At 43.0% G+C, this 27,970-nt stretch overlaps 1 protein-coding gene across 3 annotated transcripts in view; it reads right to left on the reverse strand.

Moving 5' to 3' along the window:
- ADK (adenosine kinase) overlaps nucleotides 1–27,970 on the reverse strand; it is a 261,824-nt gene that overhangs the window by 233,415 nt on the left and 439 nt on the right. Inside the window, exon 1 of one of the 3 annotated variants that reach the window (XM_070945417.1) lies at nucleotides 5,557–5,668. The exons of the other annotated variants lie outside the window; for them this stretch is intronic. Within the exon in view, the coding sequence (XP_070801518.1) occupies nucleotides 5,557–5,570 (14 nt within the window). The 5' untranslated portion in view covers nucleotides 5,571–5,668. Of the gene's footprint in view, nucleotides 1–5,556; nucleotides 5,669–27,970 lie in introns of those variants that run through there. 3 annotated transcript variants of the gene reach the window in all.

A 27,970-nucleotide genomic window follows, 5' to 3' on the forward strand; every position in this document is an offset into this window, starting at 1 on the left:
TCAAAATTCAGATGCTTGGCAACTGGCTCGATATTCATGACGGTCGATCCCCTTTTGTGATCCTCTTGACAAGCAAAGTCAATGAGGGAAAACAGATTCACTTAACACTGCAGTGATTTGCTTCACATCTGAGGCAAGAAAGATGGTGCAAAACAACTGTCTCACTTAGCAGGAGGAATTTTGGGCTCAATTGTGGTTCTAAGTTGAGGACTACCTATACAAGTTCACACCACTTTGAGACTGCAAAATCTTTCTCTCCCCCCCACCTTGAAGTCAGGATTAATTAATGACCTAAACCGCAACGCCCAAACAGAGATCAATCAAGACCTTTCACAGATTTGTTTTTAAGCCTTTCTGTGTGTTTGTATAAAAAGCACAGACAGCGCCGAGGTCACAGCAGCTAAGTGGCTTTTGAAATCCTCAAATGTTATTTTATCAAGAGGCACACTTGAAAAGTCACGAAGATAGCTCAAGCTGCTTTATCTGTAATCCAGATTTTAAAAAAAAAAAAAAAAAACCAAAGGGGAAAAAAAGCAAGTTTGTGGGGCACCAGCTGTCCTTCTGTAGATGCCTGAAGAACATTTAAATTCACTCCGTTTGCTGGAAAGCAAACATTCGATCAAAGTTTTGTTGATCAATTCCCGCAAGCTAACTTTTTCTGGCCTTGAGATATGTTGAGTAAATACCTATCAGCATAGAGACAGGCCCCAAAAGCTACGAGTTTTTAAAAGGAGCCATGGATGGAGCACGTGCTTTTCCCCATTCAATCTCTAATATTTGTTTAAGTGGTGGGAGTAGAACTTGACTGTTCTTCCTAGGTAGAATTCACTTACAGCAGGGGTGTCTAACTCGCGTCGTCACGGTGGCGTCACATGACGTACCGTGACTTTTTCCCCTTTTGCTAAACCAGGTGTGGGCGTGGCCAGCACATGACGCATCGGGCCTGGGGGCCGCGAGTTTCACAGTACTGACTTACAGCCTTTGCCTCTGGATAAATTGTGTTTTATGATTCATCTCTAGCTTATAAATTAATACTAACTAAAATTAAGAGCTGAAAAGTGTGTATGTGTCTGAGTAGGGGAGAGGGGGGAAGCTGACATTCTTAATGGTTTATTCTGGCTCCGGTTAATAAAGGATTACAATCTTTTTTCAAAGGAAGCCCAAAACTTTTGGCATCTGAAATGGAACTCAAAGGTCTCTTTCTCCAACTGAATCAACATTTTAGGAAATCACACTGGCCCTGTTCAGATACCAATGCCTAGATTTTACCAACCAAATAAGCCCTGTGTTGTTTTTTTTATCTGACATATATATATATATATATATAATTTTAAAAATTTAAATTTAAATTTTTTAAGCATTTAAAAATTTTAAAAAGTAAATTTAAAAAATATCCAAGATTAAAAATCCTTTTTGTAAAAAAAAAAAAGAAAAAAAAAGGTGGGTGCAGATTTATTTGATGATGATGAACAAGTCTGCTGACTTATCTCACTACAGGCAAATAGGATCATGGAAATTATCAACGGTAACAGAAATGTATCACAATAAACGATTGCAGCTGTAACTCTTTAAGCAGATGCTTCCATGTCACAAGGTTAGTCCCAAGTTTATAAAATAATGTTCACATGGGATATTGTCTCCTTCAAGTTAAGCTCACCAGGGGTCTCCAACCTTATTGAGTCTGACATCTGCACCTCTATAATTGTCTGGTTTGCCTCTGCAACCCAACAAGACAGACACAGATTTCAGAGGATAATTAGAACTGCAGAAAAAACAATGGCTACCAACCTGCCTTCCATTGAGGACCTGTATACTGCACGAGTCAAAAAGAGGGCTGGGAAAATATTTACAGACCCCTCACATCCTGGACATAAACTGTTTCAACTCCTACCCTCAAAACGACACTATAGAGCACTGCACACCAGAACAACTAGACACAAGGACCGTTTTTTCCCAAATGCCATCACTTTGCTAAACAACTAATTCCCACAACACTGTCAAAATATTTACTAAGTCTGCACTACTATCAATCTTCTCATCGTTCCCACCACCCATCTCCTCCCACTTATGACTGTATGACTGTAACCTTGTTGCTGGTATCCTTACAATTTATATTGATATTGTTTCCTGATTGCTTATTTGTACCCTATGACTATCATTAAGTGTTGTCAAACCTTATTGATGAACGTATCTTTTCTTTTATGTACACTGAGAGCATATGCACCAAAACAAATTCCTTGTGTGTCCAACCACACTTGGCCAATAAAAAATTCTATTCTATTCTATTCTAACTATTGACAACTTTAAGCCTGGAGGGCTTCAACTCCCAGAATTCCCCAGCGGCTGGCTGGGGAATTCTGGGAGTTGAAGTCCACCAGGCTTAAAGTTGCCAAGATTGAGACCCGTGCACCACCAGGTCTACCACCCAGATCTGAAGATCAGGTTTCTAGAGAAGACCATTCTAGAAATTTCAAGAGGATAGCCTCGTGTAGGCTGAGCTGCAATGAAACTGTTATTTTCCACGAGACTGGCAAACAGAAAGACTGAGCTCATTTTCAAATATCATGCCTTTCCCACCAGTAATTTCAAAGATTTTTTTATTCTGGTCTTGACTAGTGCCAAAATTCAAGCCTGCAATCAGCTCTCAAAAAGTTGAGACACCTCATTACCAAAATAAATTAAAAGTCTTCTGGGAAGACAAGAATATTACTGGCACATTTCAGCTTTATTTATGCAAACAGGGTATGTTCACTACTCAAGAGCTGGCTTTGACTCCAGTGATATATAAGTCTTGTAAATAAACTTGGAAAACCGGAAAATCAATGTTCAGCCATGAAGCTCACTATGCAATGTGGTTTATACTTAAGAGTTCACAGATCTTCACAATTGTTGTAAAGTCTAAAGAATTTCAGCTAAACTACCCTGAATGTACTGGACCTATTGGTATATAAATTGGTTACTCTGATATCTGAAATATCTGTTATTTCAGAACTATGTTGAAAGTCTTACTTGCAATCCTTTGCAATTGTAGCAGAACATTAAACACAGAAAAATATTTTGAGACATCCAATGTTATTGCTGTCACAGCAAAACCCCACTTGGTTAAAAAAAAGGGAACATCCTATCCATCAGCAATTTCTACAACTCTGCACCCAACTCAGATTATTTCAAACTTCAGATTTGATGAACTTCAGTGTGGATGAATTAAGTTCCAGGTAGATTCTGTATTAGTGGATTTGGGCAGTGGTGAAATCCATTTTTTTTTACTATTGGTTCTGTGGGCGGGGCTTGGTGGGCGTGGCAGGGGAAGGATACCACAAAATCTCCATTCCCTCCCCAATCTTGGGGGAAGGATATTGTAAAATCTCCATTCCCACCCCACTCCAGGGGAAGGATACTGCAAAACCCTCATTCCCTCCCCACTCCTGGGGGAAGGATATTGCAAAATCTCCATTCCCATCCCACTCCAGGGGAAGGATACTGCAAAATCCCCATTCTGCCCTGAGTCTTTGGAGAAGGATGGCATATAAATTGAATTAATTAAATTAAATTAATTAAATTCCCTCCCCACTCCTGGGGGAAGGATATTGCCAAATCTCCATTCCCACCCCACTCTGGGGCCAGCCAGAGGTGGTATTTTCCGGTTCTCCGAACTACTCAAAATTTCCGCTACCGGTTCTCCAGAACCTGTCAGAACCTGCTGGATTTCACCCCTGGATTTGGGTTACCAGCTCTTCCGGATTGAATCTGAAGGACTGTGTTGACTTGGTGGAATCCATGAATCTCAAACTTCAATTTAAAAGCATTTGTTTACAAACCCCCCATTGGCTTGGCTCTCTTAATCCAGACAGATTATGGATCCACGCAGGCTATGGAGCCAATTGCTCCATGCACGGAGCAATTTGGGGTTTGGCAAAGGCCAGACCCCAAACCTTCAAAGCCTTGAAAGGGGTCCTGATAATCAAAGGACAGAAAGAGCCCCTTCTTCTATACTGTCCTGCCTGCCATTGGAGGCCCCCTTGCCTTAAGCTTTGTGTTGCAAGAACAGCATGGCGCAATCCCCATCCTTGCCTAAAACGATCCCTGGCAAATGCCTTTTCCAAAGGAAACCGGGCCAAATTCACCCTGTACTTTTTTTTTGCTTTGGATCCGGGCAAAGGTTTCAAAATCCAACTCCATTAGATTGCCGAAACAATCCTCCCTGCCCTGTTTTTGGCCACGATTTTATTCCCTTAGCCTAGAGCAGCGTTTCTCAACCTTGGTAGCTTGAAGATGGGTGGACTTCAACTCCCAGAATCCCCCAGCCAGCAGCGCTGGCTGGGGGATTCTGGGAGTTGAAGTCCACCCATCTTCAAGCTTCCAAGGTTGAGAAACACTGGCCTAGAGGGTCAGAGAAAGCCCACAGGATCGGAAGAAGTTCTCCAAAAAGATCGGCTGGAAAACAGCACGATCGAGGCAGAAAACTTTATATAGACCTTTAAATGGGTTAGGAGGAGGAGGAAGAGGAGAAGAATCCAAGCCGCTGGCCGAGCCCGGCTTTAAATCGACCATCCTACAGCTTAAAAAAAGAACTCTCGGATGGCGAGATGCGCGATCCAGATCCAGGCAGGTCTGAGGTTTTTTTTTGTTTTTTTTTTAAAGATCCGGACTGTTTTTTTTTTTTTTCTTCCCCTTAAGCGGGCTGGAGATAAAAGCAAGCCACTGTTAATCAGCCGCCAGACTGCTTTCCAAACGGCTTGCCTACTTATCGGTGCAGCGCACGGCTTCCCAAAATCTTTAGGAAGGGTGGGAAGAAGAAAAAAAAAGGGAGGGGGATTTTGGATCCGTGGGAAAAAAAAGGGTCAGGCACCCCAGCTAAAACCGACGCCGAGTCCCGGGCATTCCGGGCAGATTCATTCTCTCTCTCTCCTGCATTTTTTTTTTTTTAAATTTGATTTATATGCCGCCCTTCTCCGGAGACTCAGGGCGGCTTACAATGCGCTCAGCAATAGCCTTCATCCTTTTGTATATTTATACAAAGTCAGCTTATTGCCCCCCACAAACCGGGTCCTCAATTTACCTACCTTAGAAAGGATGGAAGGCTGAGTCCACCTTGAGCCTTGGCGAGATTCGAACCCTGCAGTAATTGCAGGCAGCTGGTCTTAATAACCAGCTTAATAACAGGGTGCCTTAAACCCCCGTGCTACCAAGGCTCTTGTTTAAGAGCCACCCCGCGCATTTGGGATCCAGAGCCAGCGCTGGCGCATTTGGGATCCAGAGCAGGGAAACTTGGGAGCCGAGAAAGCTTTTTCCCCCCCTTTCCTCGACCGGGGGGCGGGGGGGGAGGCTGCTGCCCAAAGAGCCGGGGCAGAGGGAGGCGGACGGAGCCACACGCTCCCTTCGGCTTTGCAGGGGATGCGGCGGCGGCTGCCTTCCTCTCCCTCCTCTCCACCACGCCTGCGGAGCGCTGAGGCGGCGCAAGTCCCGCCAAGTTTAGTTAGCGGCTTTGGGGAAGAGGGTGGCTCTCCTCTCCTCGGGCAGCGGGAAAGAAGCCTGGCTGCGGGGCAGCCCACCTACCTGAGGGTGGCCATGGCGCCGGCGGCTTGGCGAGCAGTGACGGGGCCCCTCGCCTGCGCGCAAGGGAGCTCCTCCGCCTTGCCGCTCCGAGGCGCGCGCTGGGGACGGAGCCCGGGGCTCGGGGCCGCGCCTCCCTTTTGCCCAACGTGCTCGCCGCCATTGGCTGGCGCGGGGGGGGGAGGGAAGAGCCGGCTGGGGTTGCGCGCGCTCCCGACGGGGCGCGCCATCTTTGCCGCGCGGGGACGCGCCTCCCCCCCCCCCCCCCCCACCACCTCAGCTCCTCCCTTCCTCCGTCCGCCTTGCGGGCCAGGCGCGCGCACCCGCGAGGGGAAAAAAAAAAAAAGAAAAAAAAAAAAGCGGCGCCCCACCTGTGCGCCGCAGACGGGCGAGCCGAGCGGAGATCCGCCCCGTTGCCGGGGATGCTGCTTGTTTCTTCGGCCCTCTGCAAAAGCCACGCGGGCCTCGTGGGAAGCCGGCCCGGCTCTTCCTCCTTCTTGCCGCTTCTCCCTACTTCGCCAAACTCTGGAGAAGGGAAGCCGGCGACGTCGAAGTCACAAGGCTGCTTTGCTTGCCCGTCTGCATCGCGGCGGCGGTGGTTTCTCCTCCGGGGGGGGGTCTTTTAATTCGCACCGCGTCCCCGTTCCCCGAATTCAACCGGGGTTTTTTTTATTTCCTTGCGACCGGTTTCGGGGTTCGTTGCGAGGCGTCCGGCCCGCTGAACTAAGCGCCGGGATCGGCCCCGGCTGCCTTTCTTCCAAGCGGCTGATGCGATGCCCCGATGCGATGGGAAGGAGGAATCAACGTGACCGACGGGAGGAAGAAGCGCAGCAACCAGGGCGGTGGTGGGATAAAAGGAAGCCAAGTTTGGACCAGGATTGTTATCCGAGAAAGTGTCTCGGGCAAGCCCCCCCCCCCTTAATTCTCGTGAGCATAAAGGGGAACAGAGAGGAAGGGCATTCAGATGTACAAAATCAGTGTCAACTCTTCAAGGTAATCTGGACGAGAAACCAAAGCCATGGATGCTACTAGTTTTATTGTACAACTAATACAGGTTAAAGGTACTGTTAAAGGTAGTATTTAGCTTCCAGCTGCCTGCAACTACTGCGAGTTCAATTCTCACCAGGCTCAAGGTTGACTCAGCCTTCCATCCTTTCTAAGGTAGGTAAAATGAGGACCCAGATTGTGCGGGCAATAAGCTGACTTTGTATAAAATATACAAAAGAATGAAGGCTATTGCTTAACGCACTGTAAGCTGCCCTGAATCTCCGGAGAAGGGCGGCATATAAATCAAAATTAAAAAAAAAAAAAAAACAGGTAACGCGGTGGCTCAGTGGCTAAGATGCTGAGCTTGTTGATCGAAATTTTGGCAGTTCAGTGGTTCAAATCCCTAGTGCCGCGTAATGGGGTGAGCTCCCGTTACTTGTCCCAGCTTCTGCCAACCTAGCGGTTTGAAAGCACGTAAAAAATGCAAGTAGAAAAATAAGGACCGCCTTTGGTGGGAAGGCAACAGCGTTCCATGCGCCTTTGGCGTTGAGTCATGCCGGCCACATGACCACGGAGACGTCTTCGGACAGCGCTGGCTCTTTGGCTTAGAAATGGAGATGAGCACCGCCCCCTAGAGTCGGGAACGACTAGCACAGATGTGTGAGGGGAACCTTTACCTAATACAGGTAATCCTTGATGTACGACCACTCGTTTAACAACAGTTCAGATTTATGATGGTCTCAGGGGAAAATGACATGACCTGTCCTCAAAGTATTATAACTGTTGCACCACCAGATTGGAGCCTTGGTGGTGCAGAGGACTAAAGTGCGGTTAAGTAGCACTTAGCTGCCAGCTGCCTGCAATTACTGCGAGTTCAAATCTCACCAGGCTCAAGGTTGACTCAGCCTTCCATCTTTCCGAGGTAGGTAAAATGAGGATCCGGATTGTGGGGGCAATAAACTGACTTCGTATAAAAAAGAACACCGCTTCGGGGGGCCAAAAGCCCTACTAAGCAGGTATATACAAAAGTATGAAGGCTATTGCTTAACGCATTGTAAACTGCCCTGAGTCTCCGGAAAAGGGCAGCATATAAATCGAACCAATAAATAAACAATAAATAGATTCACTTAATTATTGTGTTCACTTAACAACGGTGGTGATTTGCTTAATGACCACAATTAAAAAAAGTGTCCTAAAATTGGGTCCTTTCACATGTGCTAGGTGACCAAAACCTAGGTCCCAATTGTGGTCATAAGATGAGGACCATCTGTAGCCGCATCTTCTTCTTCTGAATGTGCTTTCCCTCCCTTTGCAAAAACTGCAGAGGGTCTTGCCCGAGGCGCTTTCTCTGGCTGCAGTTCTAGGCCGGACTCGGTTTCTTTTTATCTAACTGGTGGCTGGGCTGCAGCTGTTCCTCAGCGTTACTCCTGGTACTAACTGTCACTATTTTCAAATTAGCAAATGTGTCACACAGACACACACACACACATGCAGCAGAGCCACTGGGTGAAGCCACCTCTTGCCTTGTGCTTTAAGTGAGGCCTGGTGAAAGAGCCCTCTGTGGCGTGAAGGATGAGCACGGAGGCTGTGAGTGAACCATCCCAGGCCCAACCAAAAAAAGGCCCAGGGGATAGGAACCTAGCCAGACAGACAAGTTGAACAGGTGAGGGCACCGGGTGCTGCTGACATTCTGTTCTAATAGCTGCTCTCAGGTGAAGAAACTCAGCAGAGCTTTGAAGATCAAAAACAGATATGGCCGCATTACCTAGCCAGTGGCTGGCTCAAATTAAAACTATGACGTGTTTTCCTTGTTTGTATCTTAAGGAATAATAGTAGAACTTAAAACCAAAGTGGAAAATAAAGCAGTGATGTAAAGCCTTAATGTTATGTGACCGCAACTGATGTGGTTTATTAAGTACAGTGTGATTAAGCAAGACAACTTAATAGGTTGCTAGAAAAGAGCCAGCGCATTGCCTATCATGTCACATGCTCTGATGACCGGGTGTATATTCAACATGACAAGTTTCTGGCTTTTGAGCTCTTAAGACACAAAAACTAGAAGTCTACAGAGACAGGTCTCTGGACAAAACAGGGCCTATTTTTCCTACACAGTACCTAATTTGAGGGCCCCACATATTAAGAAAATGGAAACTTAGGCTACAAACACAAATTCACACAACATGCTCCATACAGTTTGCCGGCTTAGGCCAGGATATTGTATAGGAGCCAGCAAACGGGGAATTGCTCACTAAATCACAGTTTGATACGTGATACTAACTCGTATATAGATATCTGCACTTAAGAGTCTGAGCTAAATAGGAAATGCTTCTTTGGATAAGAGACTTCCGAGAATAACATATGGCAGGCGTAACAAAATCTGTTGGAAGGAAAGAACCCACAGGATACAATTAGCACTCTGGAAATCAATGCTGTCAAGATTTTAAAGCTCTTTGGGGCTGATGTTATAGCTAGTCAAAGAAATCAGAATCAAACTAGAAAATTCAAATGCTCCCTCAGGTATTTGGCGACTGCATTAGTTTTCCAGAGGTTCCTGGATTCTTGGGATATAAATGCCTACGATTATCCTAAATATGAAGAAAATAATGGGGGGAGGCATTAGGCTTGCAGCAATACAGGCAGCTCTCACTTACTGTCTGTAATTAGGATCACAACTCAGTCATTAAGCGATGCAGTCCTAAAATGTGATGTTACCTATTGCAGTTCCAACGGCAACCTTCCCCATTGACTTTGCTTGTCGGAAGCTGGCAGGAAGGCCACAAATGACGATCACGTGACCGTGGGACACTACAGTGCCCACAACCACAAGGACCCATCGTAAGTGCCTCTTGGCCAACACCAGCATAACTTAAAAATGTCCCTGAACAAGTGGACGCTAAGCAAGCATTACCTGCGTGTGATTTCAAAGACACCTCCAATTGTACTTTGCCAACATCCAAGCATCCTCGGGCTAAAACTCTGGAAACGTGCATTCCCACACTTGCCGTGCGAAGGTCAGTTTCCAAAAGTAGTTTTTCCTAAAGTACCTAAAAAATGCAACTGCAGCGGCCCGCATGGTTTTGTGCAGACCCCGGTGTGCACATTTATCACTTCTCCTGCGGGAGCTGCATTGGCTGCCGATTTGCTTCCGGGTGCAATTCAAGGTGCTGGTTGCCACCTTTAAAGCCCTTTGTGGCTTGGGACCAGGTTATCTGAGGGACCGTCTCTTGCCGGTCACATCTACCCAACCCATCAGAGCGGGGAGGCAGGGAATGCTGTGGGTCCCATCCCCAAGGGAGATACACCTGCTGGGACCCAGAAGAAGGGCCTCCTCCATGGTGGCTCCCTCTCTGTGGAACATCATTCCCCCAGAGATTAGAATGGCCCCCACTCTGACACTCTTCCGGAAGGCACTGAAGACCTGCTTCTGCCAGTGGGCCTGGGGAACCCGGAGCAGGTCGGAGCCCATAAATGGCTCATGTGATGTGCTGTCACTGGGGTGGGGGGGGGGCAGGAGGTGGGGGGTGATTTTGTTATATTGTACTATATTATCGTGTTTTTTGGAGTATAAGACGCACCTTAGTTTTTGGGGAGGAAAATAAGAAAAAAGCTGATTGGCAGGTGGATCAGCCTCCTGGAATACCCCCCCCCTCAGCTGTTCCCAGAGGTGAATTTTAGTAACAGGGCCCTTGGTTGTGAGCTCCGTGCCTTGCTTTTTTTTTTTTTTTTTTTGCCTTTTTTTCTGCCTCTGAAACATTTGAAACTCCATTTCAGAAAAAAAAAAATTCCTGCCTCTGAAAGCCTCTGAAACAGCTTCAGGAAAAAAGCCTCTAAAGATCTGCTTGGGGGCTTCTTTTCTGAAGCTTCTTTTCTGATGCTTTTTTCAGCCTCTGAAACCTCCGTTTAAGAAGCTGGGCGGGGCTACATTCGGAGTATAAAATGCACCCAGATTTTCACCCCCTTTTTCTGGGGAAAAAGGTGCGTCTTATACTCTGAAAAATACGGTAATTTATTTGATTCTTTTTGTTAGTTTTTATTGTTTTAAATGTGGTCTTTTATTCTGTAAGCTGCCTTGAGTCGCCATGGGTGAATAGATGGCAATATAAATTAAACAAACATTTAATTTAGACATTTACATCTCCCCAATGGAGCTTTGCAAAGTCTTTTAAGATAGATCCGTCGGCCTCGGCAGAAAAACCAGGCGGCTTTCCAGCCTTGAAATGCAAATTGCGGATGAGCTTCATCAACCTTGCGCTCCCCGTTGCCAAGGAAGTCAGACATCCATCAGCACACATTTTCAGGAAGTACCTGCTTCCTTGTTCCAAAGGTGCTTTTTTTTGTCCAAGAGGCAACTGGACTTTCTTGTTTTTTTGTTTTTTTCTTTGAAGACGTTTCGCTTCTCATCCAAGAATCTTCTTCAGTTCTGACTGAATGGTGGGGAATGGAAGGATTTATACTCCTTGCAGACAGCTGGACATTTGCATCCTTTTAGAGGGTCGTTGAGGCCACCTGGAGGTTTATCTGTGTCCTCAGGGTCATCTGAGTGGTGCAAATGGGTGTGGAGCTTTCTTGGAACTGTTGAAAGGACCGTGTTGTGGACTGGAGATAGATGATGTCGTATCCCTCCCCTTCTGTTGAGAGGGGGCTGTTCAATTTTGACATAGTTGGCCTCTTTTAACGACCCGCTAAAAGAATGCAAATGTCCATGTCAGCACGTCAAGATGCATTTATCCTAGTGCTGACATGAGAAGGAGAACACAAGTGTCTGCAACGGGACAGTTGCCTTTCACCTACTTATTTTAGCTGGAGATAATGTCCCCTAGGAGATGGATGGGAGGGGGGAAATTCTTTGAGTTGGAGCAATAGATTAGGGGTGATTGATTGGGAAGATGGCCAATGAATGCAGAGGAGGGGAAGGAAGTGGAGGGATTTTGGGTCAGCACCTCAGTGCTGGCTGCATGGAGTCAGTGTAAAAGTTGCCGTGCTAAATAAAATGGAAGTTTGTTTCAAAAAAGACTTTGTTTGAGATGCAATTTATTTGAAGACGGCCTGAAAACCTGACGATCCAGCTGTATGCAAGGAGTATAAATCCTCCCATTCCTCACCATCCAGTCAGAGCTGAAGAAGCTTCTTGGATGAGAAGCGAAATGTCTTCAAAGAAAAACTAGAAAGTCCAGTTGCTTCTTGAAGAAAAAGCACCTTTGGGACAACCATGACCGGGATGACTGAGAATCTCCATAGATACCTGCTTCCTTGCTTTGTGCTCTCCACCAGCCTACAGAGAGAAGCCCTCAAATTCCATTCCATGACCTGACCAGGTCTCCCTTTGTTTCTACCCACGAAGCTCCAGACCTGCTTGTTCCTTGGCCCAAGTTCAGAAGCCATCTCTGAAAGCTTGTCAATCTGCAGCCCACAAAAGCTGGCTTCACATTAAACAAGAAGAGTCAAACCAACCACCCTAAAACTTGGCACAATTTGCTTCTTGCACCAGCCACCATTTTCACATGTCTTCATGTGAAAACTCAGCCAACCAAACCCAATGTTTCCACACAATTCGCCCACTAAGCACCGAGTACTCCATGAAACCAAGGCAGTGAGATGTCCAAGACTTTTACCAGTAATAATTAACAGATTAACAGAGTTGGAAGAGACCTTATAGGTCATCTAGTCCAACCGTCCACTCAAGCAGGAGGCCCTACACCAGGGTGGATAAAAATCAATGATTTTTTTAAAAAAATAAAAAAATTAAGATTTTTTTTATTTAAATCGGATTTTTTTTATTTTTATCGAATTTAGTTTAATAAAAAACTTTTGGGGTAAAAATCTATCGTTTTCTATTTAAGATACATAAACAATTTAGTTTATTCAGCATGAAATGGAGCTTAGTTATGTAGCATGAGGCTGTATATTCTGCAACACTGGGACTATCGGTGAGTCAACAGTGGGTCAAAGGAGTAGCAGAGATGACAGTTGCTCTTTAAAAATTATGATTTAAATCGAGTTGATTTAAATCAAGCCTTTTTACTAGTGATTTAAATCATGATTTAAATTGTGATTTAAATCAACTCGATTTAAATCAAATCCACCCTACCCTACACCATTTCTGACAAATGGCAGTCCAATCTCTTCTTGAAAGTCTCAGGTGATGAAGCTCCCACAACTTCTGAAGGCAGCTCTGTTCCATTGGTGGATGGTTCTCACTGTCAGAAAGCTCCTCTTCATTTCTAGGTTGAATCTCTCCTTGGTCAGTTTCCATCCATTATTCCTTGTCTGGCCTTCAGGTGCTTTGGAAAATAGCTTGACCCTTTCCTCTCTGTAGCAGCCCCTCAAATATTGGAACACTGCTATCATGTCTCCCCTGGTCCTTCTCTTAACTAGACTAGACGTGCCTAGTTCCTGTAACCGTTCTTCATATGTTTTAGCCTCCAGTCCCCTAATCATCCTGGTTGCTCTTCTCTGCACTCTTTCTAGAGTCTCAACTCATCCTGGTTGCTCTTCTCTGCACTCTTTCTAGAGTCTCGACATTTTTTTATAGTGTGGTGACCAAAACTGGATGCAGTACTCTAGGTGTGCTCTTACTAAGGCTTTATAGAGTGGTATTAATACCTCACTTGATCTTGATTGTATTCCTCTGTTAATGCAATTTAGGATTGCATTGGCTTTTTTGGCTGCTGCCACACACTGCTAGCTCATATTTAGCTGGTTGTCCACTAAGACTCCAAGATCCCTCTCACAGTTCCTGCTGTTAAGCCTTTTATTTAATTTTAATTAACTATTTTAATTAATTTTAATTACGCAAAAGGAGGAATTTCTCAAAAGGAAAAAACATTTTGCTGAAGCTAGTGAGCCTGACAATGGACCGCTTCAGTGCCAGCATGCGAGCAAAGGATTCCTTGCCCTTGAAATAAACCTTCAGTCGGCTTTTCTATCTTGTAATGATTTTGTCATGAGGTTATTAAGAGGGAGCTGTTTTACTGTTTTACAGTACGAACCAGCTTGTTACTTTGAGTTCCAGAATTGTTACCGGTGGGATAGGTAACAAAAAGGTGCTAATCAGTTCAACTGCATCGACAGGAAAAGCCCTATGGATACTATTCCTGGAAATCCCGCTCCCTTCTTACAAAGCATTAGGGATCCACTAGATCAGGGGTCAGCAACCTGTGGCTCTGGAGCTGCATGTGGCTCTTTCTCTGCTGCGGCTCCCTGTCCCTCAAAATATGCATCACAACCGCCAATGTGTGACACCCGCTGGCACGTGATTTATTGAGGTTTTCAACCCCCGGTAGGCCAACCATGGATAAATCCAAGAAAAGAAAAGTTTCAGAAGAAAACACAATGCTTAATTCAACTACATATACTACCATGTTTCCCCGAAAACAAAACCCCGACTTATATTTTTTTGAACCCTGAAATAAGCGCTTGGCCTTATTTTCGTGGAGGTGTTATTATTTTGGGGCTCCTCTTGCCGTCTTACCTGATTCCAGCTCTGCATTTAAATATTTTCGGGGAGGGCTTATTTTCGGAGGGAGGCTTATTTTAACACATGCGCTCAAAAGCCCGATTGGGCTTATTATCAAGGGATGTCTTATTTTCGGGGAAACAGGGTAGTTTTCTGGCCGCTCAGGAAATAAGTTAGGCACTGGAAGGGTTTTGTGGCTCCCAGAGTTTTCTTTTCTGTGGGAAATGGGTCCAAATGGCTCTTTGAGTGTTTAAGGTTGCTGACCCTTGCACTAGGTTAGTAGCTGGGCTGTCCTGTGTCTTTGTTAGATTTCTACACTGCTTCCGTTCACAGATTCTTGGCCTGAAAGCACGAGAACGACACCCATAAGATTAAATACTACGAGACCATGAGCTATATGATTCATTAATCTGGAATACCAATTCCTCAGCCAGCCCAAATGATCTTGTTGAGTATTAATCACCACCTCCTTTCTTGATTCAAATAGAAACCATGTCTAACCTGCTTGTCTAAATAAGAGTCCTGTGTGCAAATTCAAAAAAGTTAGGGTTAGGGTCAGTTGGCTGCAAAAGGCATGATGCTGTCTTTCTCGTTCCTCTTCTTTTTTCCTTTATTTTTCTGCACTTTTTACACCTTTTGTCAGCACTTCAAGCTGCATTTACTCTAGTGCTGACATAAGAAGGAGAAGCGGAGGCATCTGGAAAGGGACGTTTGACTTTTCACCTACTTATTTTCCCTGGAGATAATATCCCCTAGGAGATGGGATGGGAGGGGGGAAATTCCTTTGAGCTGGAGCAGTAGATTAGGGGTAGAGTGACTTGGAAGATGGCCAATGAGTGCAGAGGAGTGGGGAAAGGAAAGGGAGGGTTTTGGATCAGGAAGTCCCAAAGTGTTGGCTACGATGGAGTCGGAGTTAGAATGTCATGCTTAATAAATGGGAATTTTTCATCAAAGACTTTGTTTGAAATGCAATTTATTTGAGACGACCTCGAAAACCTTTCTTCTTTCTTTTAGTTTAATTTGCATTAGTTTTTACTGTGATTACTAAGAACTTCAATAAAATTATTAACAAAAAAAAAATTGCAAAGTACCACTTCTTTCTTACTATTACTATACAATATACAGTAGTGTTTCTCAACCTTTGAAACTTTAAGCGTAGCTGGCTGGGAAATTCTGAGTGTTAAAGTCCACACATCTTAAAGTTGCAAAGGTTGAGAAACACTGATATGCAATGTCTGTAGAAATTCTCCGTCATCCAGGTTATGCTTGTCCCAAAGGTGCTTTTCCAGGAGGCAATTGGACTTTCTTGTTTTTTCTTTTGAAGACATTTTGCTTCTCATCCAAGAAGCTTCTTCAGCTCTGACAGGATAGTGGGGAATGGAAGTATTTATACTCTTTGCAGACAGCTGGTCATTTGCATCCTTTTAGCCAGTTGTTTAAGGTCACCTGGAGGTTTATCTGTGTCCTCAGGGTCACCTGAGTAGTGCAAATAGTTCCTGTAGTCTGCCATTTTTCCTCTGGAAATCCATTCCTACTCCCATACCATTCATATAAATCCTTCCATTCTCCACCATTCAGTCAGAGCTGAAGAAGCTTCTTGGATGAGAAACAAAATGTCTTCAAAGAAAAACCAGAAAGTCCAGTTGCCTCCTGAAAACAGCACCTTTGGGACATTGATATGCAATATTTCTATTAAAGTTATTTTGCTTTGGGTCACTTTCCCCCTTAATTTCGATTATCAACTTAATTTTGAAACATCCTCTGATAGATAGATAGATAGATAGATAGATAGATAGATAGATAGATAGATAAATCTATTTGCAAGTATCATCTAATTTATTATGCAGCTCTCATAAGTTTTCTCAAGTTAGAATCTGAGCAATTTACACAAAGTTTTATTTAAAAAAGCACCGATCAAGGGAGGTTCCATAAGGCAAAGTCTTTTACATCAAAATGTAAAAGATAAATTGATAAATGCATATTTATCAATCAATAATCATAATCACAAATAATCAGAAGGTTTACATAAGGTTTGTGGAGTGAAGAACCTTCGGCAGAGGTATTCTTGTTGGGACAAGAGAAAATTATGAAACAATAGAAAGTTTCAGATAACTGAAAATAGGATATAGTTTGCTATTGCTATTGACTCAGCCTTCCATCCTTCTGAGGTGGGTAAAATGAGGAGCCAGATTGTTGGGGGCAAGAGGCTGACTCTGTAAACCGCTTAGAGAGGGCTGTAAAAGCACTGTAAAGCGGTATATAAGTCTAAGGGCTATTGCTATCAACATGCAGAGGTCAATTTAAAATGATTTGTTGCGTGATAGGATTTTACACACAGCATGGTAAGACAGAACAAAACAATGACTGAACAGTATATATCGAATATCATCAGTCGTTTAATTTAATTCCTTCGATCACCTTTCCACCATGCAAGAGTACGCAGCAGAGATTACAAAAGGGTAAATGTAAATTATAGAGAAACAATGAAGCCGACATGAAGGGGAAAAGGGAGATTTTTGCCCAATGCTGAAAACTCAAAAGAAACTGGGTCAGCTGCCTTTACACAATCAGAAGAGCAAAGCCAAGCATACAAATCTTAAGTGCTAATAAAGCAAACAGAATAACATTTGAGTTGCTCTTAAAAAGACTAATAATAATGCCTCTCTTGCTCTCTTTCCCTCCCTCCCTTCAAGACAACGCAGGGTTGTCCACAGGAAAGGAGTCAAAAAAGTCAAGATGGCGGCCACCTAAAGCGATTAAAGCCCTATCCTTTTTTAACCATTGACATTAAAAAGGGGTGGGACTTCAGTTGCAATGATTGTGGCATTTTTGACCGCCCAGGGACACCGTCCAGTTAGACCAGAGGTCTTCAAACTAGGAAGCTTTACAACTTGTGGACTTCAACTTCCAGAATTCTCCAACCAGCTAGAGAACTGGCTAGAGAATTCTGGGAGCTGAAGTCCACAAATCTTAAAGCTGCCAAGTTTGGGGACCCCTGAGTTAGACCAATAACGTCAAAAGTTCTTAGCATCACCCTGCCGAATCAAACATTATCGCTGTATAAATTATGTGAATTATTTATGCCAGTCACTAGATGACATCCTAACACAAAGTTGTTATCCAGAGATCGTCAACTTACGATCACAGTTGAAAACTGAATTTCCATCACAAATCAAGGCGTTGGTTAAGCGATTCATGCCCAATTTTACAACCTTTTCTGCCATGGTTAAGCGCGAATCCCGTTGCTTGTTGGTAGCTGGCGGTGAAAGTCTCAAATGGCAATCACGACTCCCAAGATGCTGCAACCATCGTAAATACATGCCGGTTGCTAAGCACCTAATTTTTGATCATGTGACTGTAGGGAGGACACCAATGGTCATAAGTGCAAGGATCAGTTGGAAGTCACTTTTTTCAATGCTGCTGTTTTCTTAATAAATTCCGTCAGATCTCTCTGGATCTGTTGTGACCTAGGCTCACGTAGTCATTACAGGATACAATTAGTCTCAAACAAAACTATTTTATTATAACAGCTGAGAATTACTTCATTCCCAGCTTAGTCCAAATTAATTCCTAACAAGTCCTTTAGAAAATGTCCTTCGGGCTTATCACAAACCTTTATCTTCTTTGGCAGCCTGCCAAAGGCCTTTCTTGGCAAAGCCCCATGAAGTTTAGAAATGAGAAGCCGACTGGAAAACAGATGTAGCAACGTTGCTTTCCTACAAAGAGCCCAAGAGCCTTTGCTGCTCTTTTAAGCCTTATGGGAGGCGCCAATCATCTCCTGGCCTTATTCCCGAGTCGTCCTTTTTGCTTTAGCTGCTCTTGCCTTCTGGCAGCTCTGCGCATGTGTGCACTAGGAACAGGCTCCTCCTGTTCCTCTGCCTCTCTGCTGTCAGCCTCTGGAGGCTCCGGAGTCCACACATCGCTCCCAGATAGCCCTGGCCCCACTGCTGCCTCCGACGCAGAGCCCTCGTCTGGGCCTTCCCCAGACTCCAGGACTGGCCCATTGTCCTCCTCACTGTCCAACTCCGCTGCTATCTCCATGGGCTGCTGGCAGACCACAACAGGATCATGGACTCCAAGGCTGGAGAATTAAGGCTGCAAGACCCAACACAGGGCCTGTCTTGGATGTCACCTCCATGACGGGGAATAGAAAGGCAGGAGACTGGCCTTGGGATGGGGGAGTCAGATTGGGATCCTTTGCTGCCCCATTGTTCTGAGAGATGGGTCACTCCAGCAATTTGGCTACATTTTCTTTCATTTCTTTCATCTCTTGTTATAAAAACACGAAGAAAAGAAAGGATCATACAACAAGGCACTGAAATACAGCCAAATACCCACAAATGATTTACTTAATCATAGTTTGATCAACCCTCCTTGTATTTGATACGTGGAAACAGGGTTGGTTGTTGCCAAGTTGAAAGTCAAAAGCAAAGCAACCACATTAGAGCCAAACTCCATGCATGGTTTACTTTTGATAGGGCAGAAAAACAGATCCCCTGATTAATTCTCAGGTTCTTAAACTAATGTCAGAGAAATCTATCCTATTTCAGAGACATATTTCTCTCTCCTATCACATTCACAATTCAGGACTGAAGCCTTCCAATGCAATTCACAGGCAATTCAGTATACAAAAAAGGAAAAAAGAAAAATTACAGGATCTCTATCTTCATTAAAGTTCTATATCTAAGCTTTTACAGCATTGAAAGCAAACCCACCCCCCCACCCCATTTATATGGGTCTCTAAGGTAAAGGTAAAGTTTCCCCTCGCACATATGTGCTAGTCGTTCCCGACTCTAGGGGGCGGTGCTCATCTCCGTTTCAAAGCCGAAGAGCCAGCACTGTCCGAAGACGTCTCCATGGTCATGTGGCCGGCATGACTCAATGCCAAAGGCGCATGGAACATTGTTACCTTCCCACCAAAGATGGTCCCTATTTTTCTACTTGCATTTTTTATGTGCTTTCGAACTGCTAGGTTGGCAGAAGCTGGGACAAGTAACAGGAGCTCACCCCGTTACGTGGCACTAGGGATTCGAACCGCTGAACTGCCAACCTTTTGATCGACAAGCTCAGCGTCTTAGCCACTGAGCCACCGCGTCCACGTATATGGGTCTCTACTATGAATAAATTTGAAACAACTTATGTGTCTATCAGATATATGACAATTTTTAGCTAAAACTTCAGCTTATGATGTGAAGCTTCCAGAAAATAGGATTTGTAACCGATGTTTGTTTGGGGGTTTTTTTGGGAACAAATTCCTGATTTTGAAAATCTGAAACTCTGGTCATTCTGGGTTCAGAGGATATGGAAAGTTACAAACTCTGCTTCAAAAGTTCAGAGTCCTGTGGGTGGAATTCACTTTATAAGTCCTGAAAACACAGTTTGTAGGCAATGTCAAACCAAGTTACTAAAGATTAAAATAGCTGCTTTACATAAATTTTAACACCTTCATTTGTGTACCCTCAAAAACCACAATTTAAGGTGTTTCATTTTAAAAGATTCTCTTGAACAAGACAGATATGCCTCTTCTTTTCTAATGGAAAGAACCATCAAAATCTCTGGAACACCCAGAAAATAATTCCTTGTTTCAGTAAAATATGCATGCGATGCACAAACCCCTTAATCCCAAAGTTGGAGAAGAAGGAAAACAAAAATGAATTTCTATAAAAGGAAGAATCACATGAAATATGCAAAAAATAAAAAAATAAATCTGCATTTGGAAAGATTCCTGGACACCCAGATGTCAAAGGATGTCCTTAAGGCCATGACAAAATTGTCAAGATTTAAGACAATCACCCAACTTGGAAATGCCAAGCTGGAGATGACCAGAAAAGGAAGTTTAAGACTTTTGCTTCGAAAAGTCTGCTACTTTTTTGAGAAATAGGCAACCCATATCATTAGGAATCAGCATGAGAATTTCGATTTTCAGTTGGCCAGGGGTGCCAAGTTTCTTTTTATTTCTCTGTACGAGTTATGGCATTGGATGTGTCCTGCTTTAAAACATTAGATTCTGTTTTTTAGACTTTCCTGCAATTTGCAGTAATAATCTGAAAACTTTCCACTGTTTTCCCAGAGATTCTGCTTCATTTGTAAGGAAGTACTCTTTGGAGTCCTTAATCCTTCTCTAAACTTGTTTCCTTGCAGATGTTTCATTACCCAACTAGATAGCATCATACATGCTTTTTTAAAAAAAAAATATATTGCTTAACAAATTAAAGTAAAAGAAGTTGCTATTTTACTGTTATCTGAACAATGTTATTATTTTCTTCTGTACTGAACACAGTACTCAACACAATTCCCTATTAATATTTAAGTATATATTTTGCCTTTTTACATTTGCTTACAATTTATCTTTTGTTTTAAATTAAATTTGATTTCATTTATTTCTTGTGAGTTTGGTCCTAAAGGACCAACATTGGGAAAAACCAAGTGTTCTAAGTGCAGCTATTCTATGCTGCATGACCAGTAGGGGACACTTCAGAAATTATTTCAACTTCTTTATTTGGATATTTTAAATGCCGGAAAGGCAGCAGAAGGTGTGAGATGCCACTGCTCTCACACGGGATTAGACATTAGGTAAGATGCCCACTGCAGGACACGAAGTACTAAGCAAGAACTATAAAGTGGCTATAGGAGGAGAGGCCAGGTGCAAAGACCCAAAGGACTTCTAGGAATTGACATCCTCCAGCATTCAACCCTGCAGACCTCAGCACAACAAACATACACAGAAAGAGTAAGAAAGCCTTACTTACTCTGTAGTAAACCCTTCTGGGTTAAGCAGATTTTACTTCCAAGTAAGAACATATAAACTAGAGGAGACTGATTTAGTCAGCTTACTTGTAGGTTAGGTTGAATCTAACAACGACAATAATGCATTGGTGGGATTTAAATAATTTAACAATTGGTTCTCTGGCTGGGTAGGCATGGCTGGGTGGTCATGTGACTGGGTGGGTGTGGCCAACTCAACGTCACTCATCACACCCAGCCCCACCTCCCGGCCACTCGTCTCAAAGGCAGAGGTAGGATTCAGCAATTCTGACCGGTTCGGAATAATCCCACCGCTGGCTGGCCACGCTTCTGCCCATTTTTCGGGCCAAAAAACAGCCAAAAAAGGGGCAGGGGCGTGGCCAGCCAGTGGTGGGATTAGCCAGTTTGCTGAACTGGGCGGAACTTTAACAACCGGTTCGCCTGAACTGGTCTGAACCGGCTGAATCCCACCTCTACCATCATGAGCATCTTGGAATGATCATCATGGGTATCTTGAGGAGAAGGAAACCATAAGTGGTCTTGGTTAAGGTGCTGGACCAAGACAACCCAGATTTGAGTCTACTCTCAGCTGTGAAATCTCCCTGGACTCTTGCCCAACAGGATGGTTGTTATAGAGCACAGGTGTCAAACTGTGTCATGTGACGTATCGCAACATTTTTTTGCCTTTGCGGAGCTGGGGTCGGCGTGCCTATGGTCAGGTGACTGAAATCCAGACGCGTGGCAACTGACTCATACATATGACGGCCGCAGTGCCACAGGGTCACTTTTGCAACCTTCTGACAAGCAAAGTCGATGGGGAATCCAGATTCACTTAACAACCCTGCTACTAACACAACATCTGCAGTGATTCACTTAACAGCTGCAGGAAGGAAGGTTCGTAAAATGGGGCAAGACTCACTTAACAACAGTCTCACTTAAGCAACAGAAATTTTGGGCTCAGTTATGGATGTTAAGTCGAGAACTAACTGAACTCCACAGTAAACCCCCGTTTGAGCAGAATGCATCTCCCAGTTACTTCCCTTGTAAAATTACTTCCGTTTTCTTTTTACTTTGCATTATTTTAACACAGCGAAAGCAACAAACTCTACTCCTACTCTAGGGACCTCGTGAAGTCACCCACATCATTTCCTTGGTCATCCCAGGGAACTAATTTGCCACCGCTTTCTGCTCTCAACACCCCGAGAATTTTCCAATGGTTTCCCCTCCAAGTGCTAAACCAGAACTGACTCTGCTTAGCTTGGTCAGATTGGCCAAAGTCAAGTAGATGCTACCGCCTAGCTGGGCATCACAAAATCAGAGGGAGGATGATCTTCCGGTTTCCGTCACGGGCGCACACACAGGTTCGCCAACGCTAGGTTATCTGTTTGCACAGGACATTAAAAAGCAAATGGCAAAGGGCTCAGGAAAGCCACTCCACGAGCCACGTCCTTGAATCTAGGTTCCGACAAATCGCTGGGATCAAAGTTTTCTCTGCAAATACGTTTTTTAATCTCCCTGGTCAACTAAACAAACTAAACTCCCAAGAGTCCCTTAGGAGTTGGGCGGCATAGAAATATGATTAATTAAATTAAATTAAAAAATTAAATTAAATTAAATTAAATTAAATTAAATTAAATTAAATTAAATTAAATTAAATTAAATTAAATTAAATTAAATTAAATTAAATTAAATTAAATTAAATTAAATTAAATTAAATTAAATTAAATTAAATTAAATTAAATTAAATTAAATTAAATTAAATTAAATTAAATTAAATTAAATTAAATTAAATTTGGCATTGCGACTTTTCTTTCTTTAAATGGGACTGTGTCCCTACTGTATTACCTCCTGTTAGGTGTAGATGTGCCATAAGGAACAAGAATTTGCTTACACAAAATAAGGATATTTTAATTTGGAAGAAACCAGTATGGTATTTGTTAGTTAACAAATAACCCCCTGCTTTATACTTTATTCAGTGAGCTTTGTTCTAGTATGTAACACACAAGATTAATTGCACTCTGTATTAAAATTATTTAATGAAAATACATTGTGTGCACTTAACAGACTTTGATCTCCTATTTTTCAGATTTATACACACTGCTATGTGGTTTTTGGGTTTTTGGGTTTGTTTTTTTTTTACTGCTGCTTTAAAAAGAATGTTTTTTGGTAAATATTTTAAAATCACAAGAAATTAAATTAAGAACAGCTAAAACTACCCAATGTACAAATAGCAATAATGTTAAAAGAGTAAAAATTCGGATGAAATAAAATTAATCAAAAGGTGACATGGCAGCATGATCTCTTAAAATATTAGCATTTTAAAAGGTCAGGGAGAATAAAGGACTTTTGCACGGAGTCCAAAAGAGACACGAGATATTGACTGCTGGAGTCCAATGCTTCAAAGGACAATCTTGAATTTAAAAAAACAAAGAACTAAAACGAAGGGCTCTGCGTATTTTATTTTATTTGGAAGAAGCACTTTGGACTTTGCACAAAGCGCCACAGCTGTCTGTTATTCATTAAAGCTGCTTATGTTCTTTCAAGTTTGTAGTCTGACTCTGAGTGCTGAATTCTTTAAAGGCAGTGTTTCATAAGATGAACAACTGGCATGCCGGCTGGGGAATCCTGGGAGTTGAAGTCCACACATCTTAAAAGTTGTTCAGCTTGTGGAAACACTGCCTTTAAAGCAACAGAATCCTCTTCAGGAGGGATTCACTAATCATTAAATGGTATTTTCTGGACCTGAAGCAGAGGTGGGTTTCAGCAGGTTCTGACCAGTTCTGGAGAACCAGTAGCGGAAATTTTGAGTAGTTCAGAGAACCGGTAGTAAAAATTCTGACTGGCCCCGCCCCCATCTATTCTCTGCCTCCCAAATCCCAGCTGATTGGGAGGAAATGGGGATTTTGCAGTAACCTTCCCCTGGATTGGGGAGGGAATGGAGATTTTACAGTATCCTTCCCCTGGAGTGGGGTGGGAATGGAGATTTTACAGTATCCTTCCCCTGCCATGCCCACCAAGCCACACCCACCGAACCGGTAGTAAAAAATTTTGAAACCCACCACTGACCTGAAGCACTTTGTAAATAACTCTTGCATATTTTGAAATGGATCTACGCACTCATAATCTTCGATGATTTTTTTTTAATCAAAAAAATTGGATTTTTAAAATTTAAATAGGGTTTTTTTTTATTTTTATCAAATTTATTTTAATAAAATGTTTTTGGAGTAAAAATCTATCTAAAGATAGTTTTCTATTTAAGATACATTAATTATTTACTTTATTCAGCATGAAATGGAGCTTCGTTATGTAGCATGAGGCTGTATAATCTGCAAGATTGGGATTGACGGTGAGTCAACAGCGGGTCAGGAGGAGCTGCTGTGGGACAGAGATGACAGTTGCTCTTTAAAAATTCTGATTTAAATTGACTTGATTTAAATCAAGGCTTTTTACTATTGATTTAAATCAAATCCACCCTGGCCTAAATGGACTCCAGGGGATGGTAGAGGACAAGAAAGCCTGGAGGAACATTGTCCATGGGGTTGCGATGGGTTGGCACAACTTCGCGACTAACAACAACAACAACAAAAATAGATATATTAGATAGCTAGTTTGGTGTAGTCGTAAGGCATCAGGCTAGAAACCAGAAGATTGGGAGTTCTAGTCCCACCTTAGGCACAAAGCCAGCTGGGTGATCTTGAGCCAGTCACTTTCTCTTAGCCCTAGGAAGGAGGCAATGGCAAACCACTTCTGAAAAACCTTGCCAAGAAAACTGCAGTCCAGAAAGCCTCTGAAATTCAAACACAGTTGAATGGGGGGGGCGGTACAGATAACCCTTAATGAACATTTGTTGATCAGGACTGACAGTAAAGTTTTAAGAATTTGTTTATAGGCAAACAGATGAACCACAGGAAGACATCCTTTGCTGTATTTTAAGATAAGGTGAGGTTACTAAAATTATTTGTACTTGTGATGAAGGGGGAAGTTATTTCTTTATATATTTTTTCCTTTACTATACTTAAGTTTTTCTTCCTTCTCTATTTTTCTTTCTGCTGTGTATTTTCTGCACTTTCTCATTTTTATTTTTATTCTTTTCTTTTTCTTAGTTTGTATTAGTTTTTAATAGTAATGTATTATTTGTATTCGTTTTAATAGTTAAATAGTAATATTTAACACACTTAAAAGAAACCCTACCAATACAAAACTACCAACATTTTGCTGCCATCCGGTGGCCGCTCAGATACGGTACACCTAACCCTGCCATGCCATTGACTTTTATTACAGAGGGTACCTGTAGTCTCTAGGCTCAAATTGGCAGGTAGTATGGAGCCAGTTAAAAGAGCTATTGAGGGGGGGTCCCCAGCATCCTATTCAGTGCAGATAAGAGCAAGGCTTGATTTTGCCAAGCTGAAAAAGGGAAGTGCAATTTTTAATATTTTTTTCATAAATTTATTGATACAGTTTAATACATTATCATTTGAATGGTTCATTATTCTGGGATATCAGCTCAATTAGACCTCAAAGCTGAAGTACAGATACACCCACATACAATGCTGTGCAAAAGCCTTAGGTTGCATTTGTTGTTGTAGCAATGGTATAATGACCATATATAATTCTGTCTTCAGTCTCCTAATTATAATACAACTACAAAAATACAGGAAATGTGTATGCGGTATTCCAAGAGGAAAAAGCAGGAAAAAACAGCTTCCATAGCCCAAGTGGCAAGTGTGCAGTTTGAGCTCCCCTGTTCTTGAGCCACGGCAGACATTCCCCCCCCCCCCTAAACTGGAAGAGCAACCAAGATGATTAGGGGACTGGAGACTAAAACATACACAGTTACATGGCTAGTCTAGTGAAGAGAAGGACCAGGGGAGACATGATAGCCGTCTTCCAATATTTGAGGGGCTGCCACAGAGAGGAAGGGATCAAGCTATTTTCCAAAGCACCTGAAGGCCAGACAAGGAATAATGGGTGGAAACTGATCATCCTAGAAATAAGGAGAAATGGCAGAGATTGTTCTGACAGTGAGAACAATCAACCCATGGAGCAGGAATTGCCTTCAGAAGTTGTGGGAGCTTCATCACTGGAGGCTTTCAAGAAGAGACTGGACTGCCATCTGTCAGAAATGGTGTAGGGCAGTGGTTCTCAACCTGTGGGTCGGGACCCCTTTGGGGGTCGAACGACCCTTTCCGAGGGGTCGCCTAAGACCATCGGAAAACACATATTTTCAATGGTTTTAGGAATAATTTTATGGTTGGGGGTCACCACAACATGAGGAACTGTATTAAAGGGTCGTGGTATTAGGAAGGTTGAGAACCACTGGTGTAGGGGCTCCTGCTTGAGCAGGGGGTTGGACTAGAAGACCTCCAAAGTCCCTTCCAACTCTGTTAATCTGTATTTGTATCTACCCAATCAGCTGCCCTTACTGACCTCTGAATGTGCCCTACTGTTTCATGCCAAAATGATTATTGGGCTAAAAAGCCTATTTACACCAGGTTTCTGCCTGACATGCTTTTGCTTTACACATGAGTGCAATTCATTGGAAGCTGGCTGAGAAAAAAACCACCCTGTCAATCACAGGATCCCAGTCTGTCCCAGAATTTGACAGGCAGAAAATTCATACTTTTGCATCAAGCAGGGCCACTCCATGCACACACACACCCTTTGGGGGGGGGGGCTAAGACTTTTGCACATGTGTGCGTGCGCATCGCCTTCCTAGGTGTTACACACCCTTCCATGCAAAACCCAGCATTGCAACCAAGAGGAAAAGTTGTGACGCTGGGAAGCCTTCACTCCCACTCCGGGTGGGGGTGGGGTTCTCTCAATTCAATTCAATCCAAACCTTTATTGTCAATGCAGAACATGTGTACAATGAGATTGGCTGAGACCCCCTTAGTGCACCCCCCCACAACACAATTCATCTCAATAACTCAGTGAAAGAAAACCCCTAACCCAGTAAATCATACTAACAAACACACACTCCTCTATACATATATGTGCATAACATTACATTATAATATATTGCGCCAATATGAGCTTGTTGCACGTTGTGCCGGCCCTGCAAGTCTATCATACTACATACTTATGATGTAGACGATGATTACATACTACCTACTACTTACTTATGATGTAGGTGATGATGCCATACTACATACTTACGATGTAGATGATGACATACTACATACTTACGATGTAGATGATACTACATACTTATGTAGATGACATATTTCATACTACATACTGATGTAGATGATGACATACTACATACTTATGATGTAGATGACATACCACATACTTACGATGTAGATGATGACATACTACATACTACATACTTATGATGTAGACAATGATGACATATTACATACCTATGATGTAGATGACATATTACATACTGATGTAGATGACATACCACATACTTATAATGTAGATGACATACCACATACTACATACGATGTAGATGACATACCACATACTACATATGATGTAGATGACATACCACATACTACATACTTATGATGTAGACAATGACATATTATATACCTATGATATAGATGACATATTACATACTACATACTTATGTAGATGACATACAGCATACTACGTACGTATGATGTAGATGATGACATACTACACACTTATGATGTGGATGATTTATTTATTTATTTATTTATTATATTTCTATACCGCCTTTCTCCCGTAGGACTCAAGGCAGTGTACAGTCAAGAAAAATATAGATACACAAACATCATAAAATTGCTAATTAAAATTATTATTATAACATAGTTTGGCCCAATTAAATAGAACCTAAAATTAGATAACATGATGACATACCACATACTACATACTTATGATGTAGATGATGACATACTACATACTTATGATGTTGTGTGGCATTCAGGAGTCTGACAGCCCAGGGAAGGTGAACACTGGGAGGGGGCGTGTTTCTCTCCCAACGGGCCACGTTGTGTTGTTGTTGTTGTTGTGGGAGCTTCATCCCTGGAACCTTTCAAGGAGAGACTGTGGGCTGCCCTCTGTCAGAAACAGTCTCCTGCTTGGGCGGGAGGCGGGGGTTGGACTAGATGACCTACCAGACCCCTTCCAAGTTCTGTTTCATCTAATTTTGTTTCTCCGCGGGGCCCGATCCCCTTGGCCGTCCCCGGGGACCCTGACGGGAAGAGGGACGGACGGAGGATTTGCAGCAAGACGCCGCTCTTTCTGCCCAGCCAAGCCGGG

This window comes from Pituophis catenifer, unplaced genomic scaffold (assembly GCF_029215685.1).
Source record: "Pituophis catenifer annectens isolate HBS135680 unplaced genomic scaffold, rPitCat1.0.hap2 SCAF_6, whole genome shotgun sequence".
NCBI lineage: Eukaryota > Metazoa > Chordata > Lepidosauria > Squamata > Colubridae > Pituophis > Pituophis catenifer.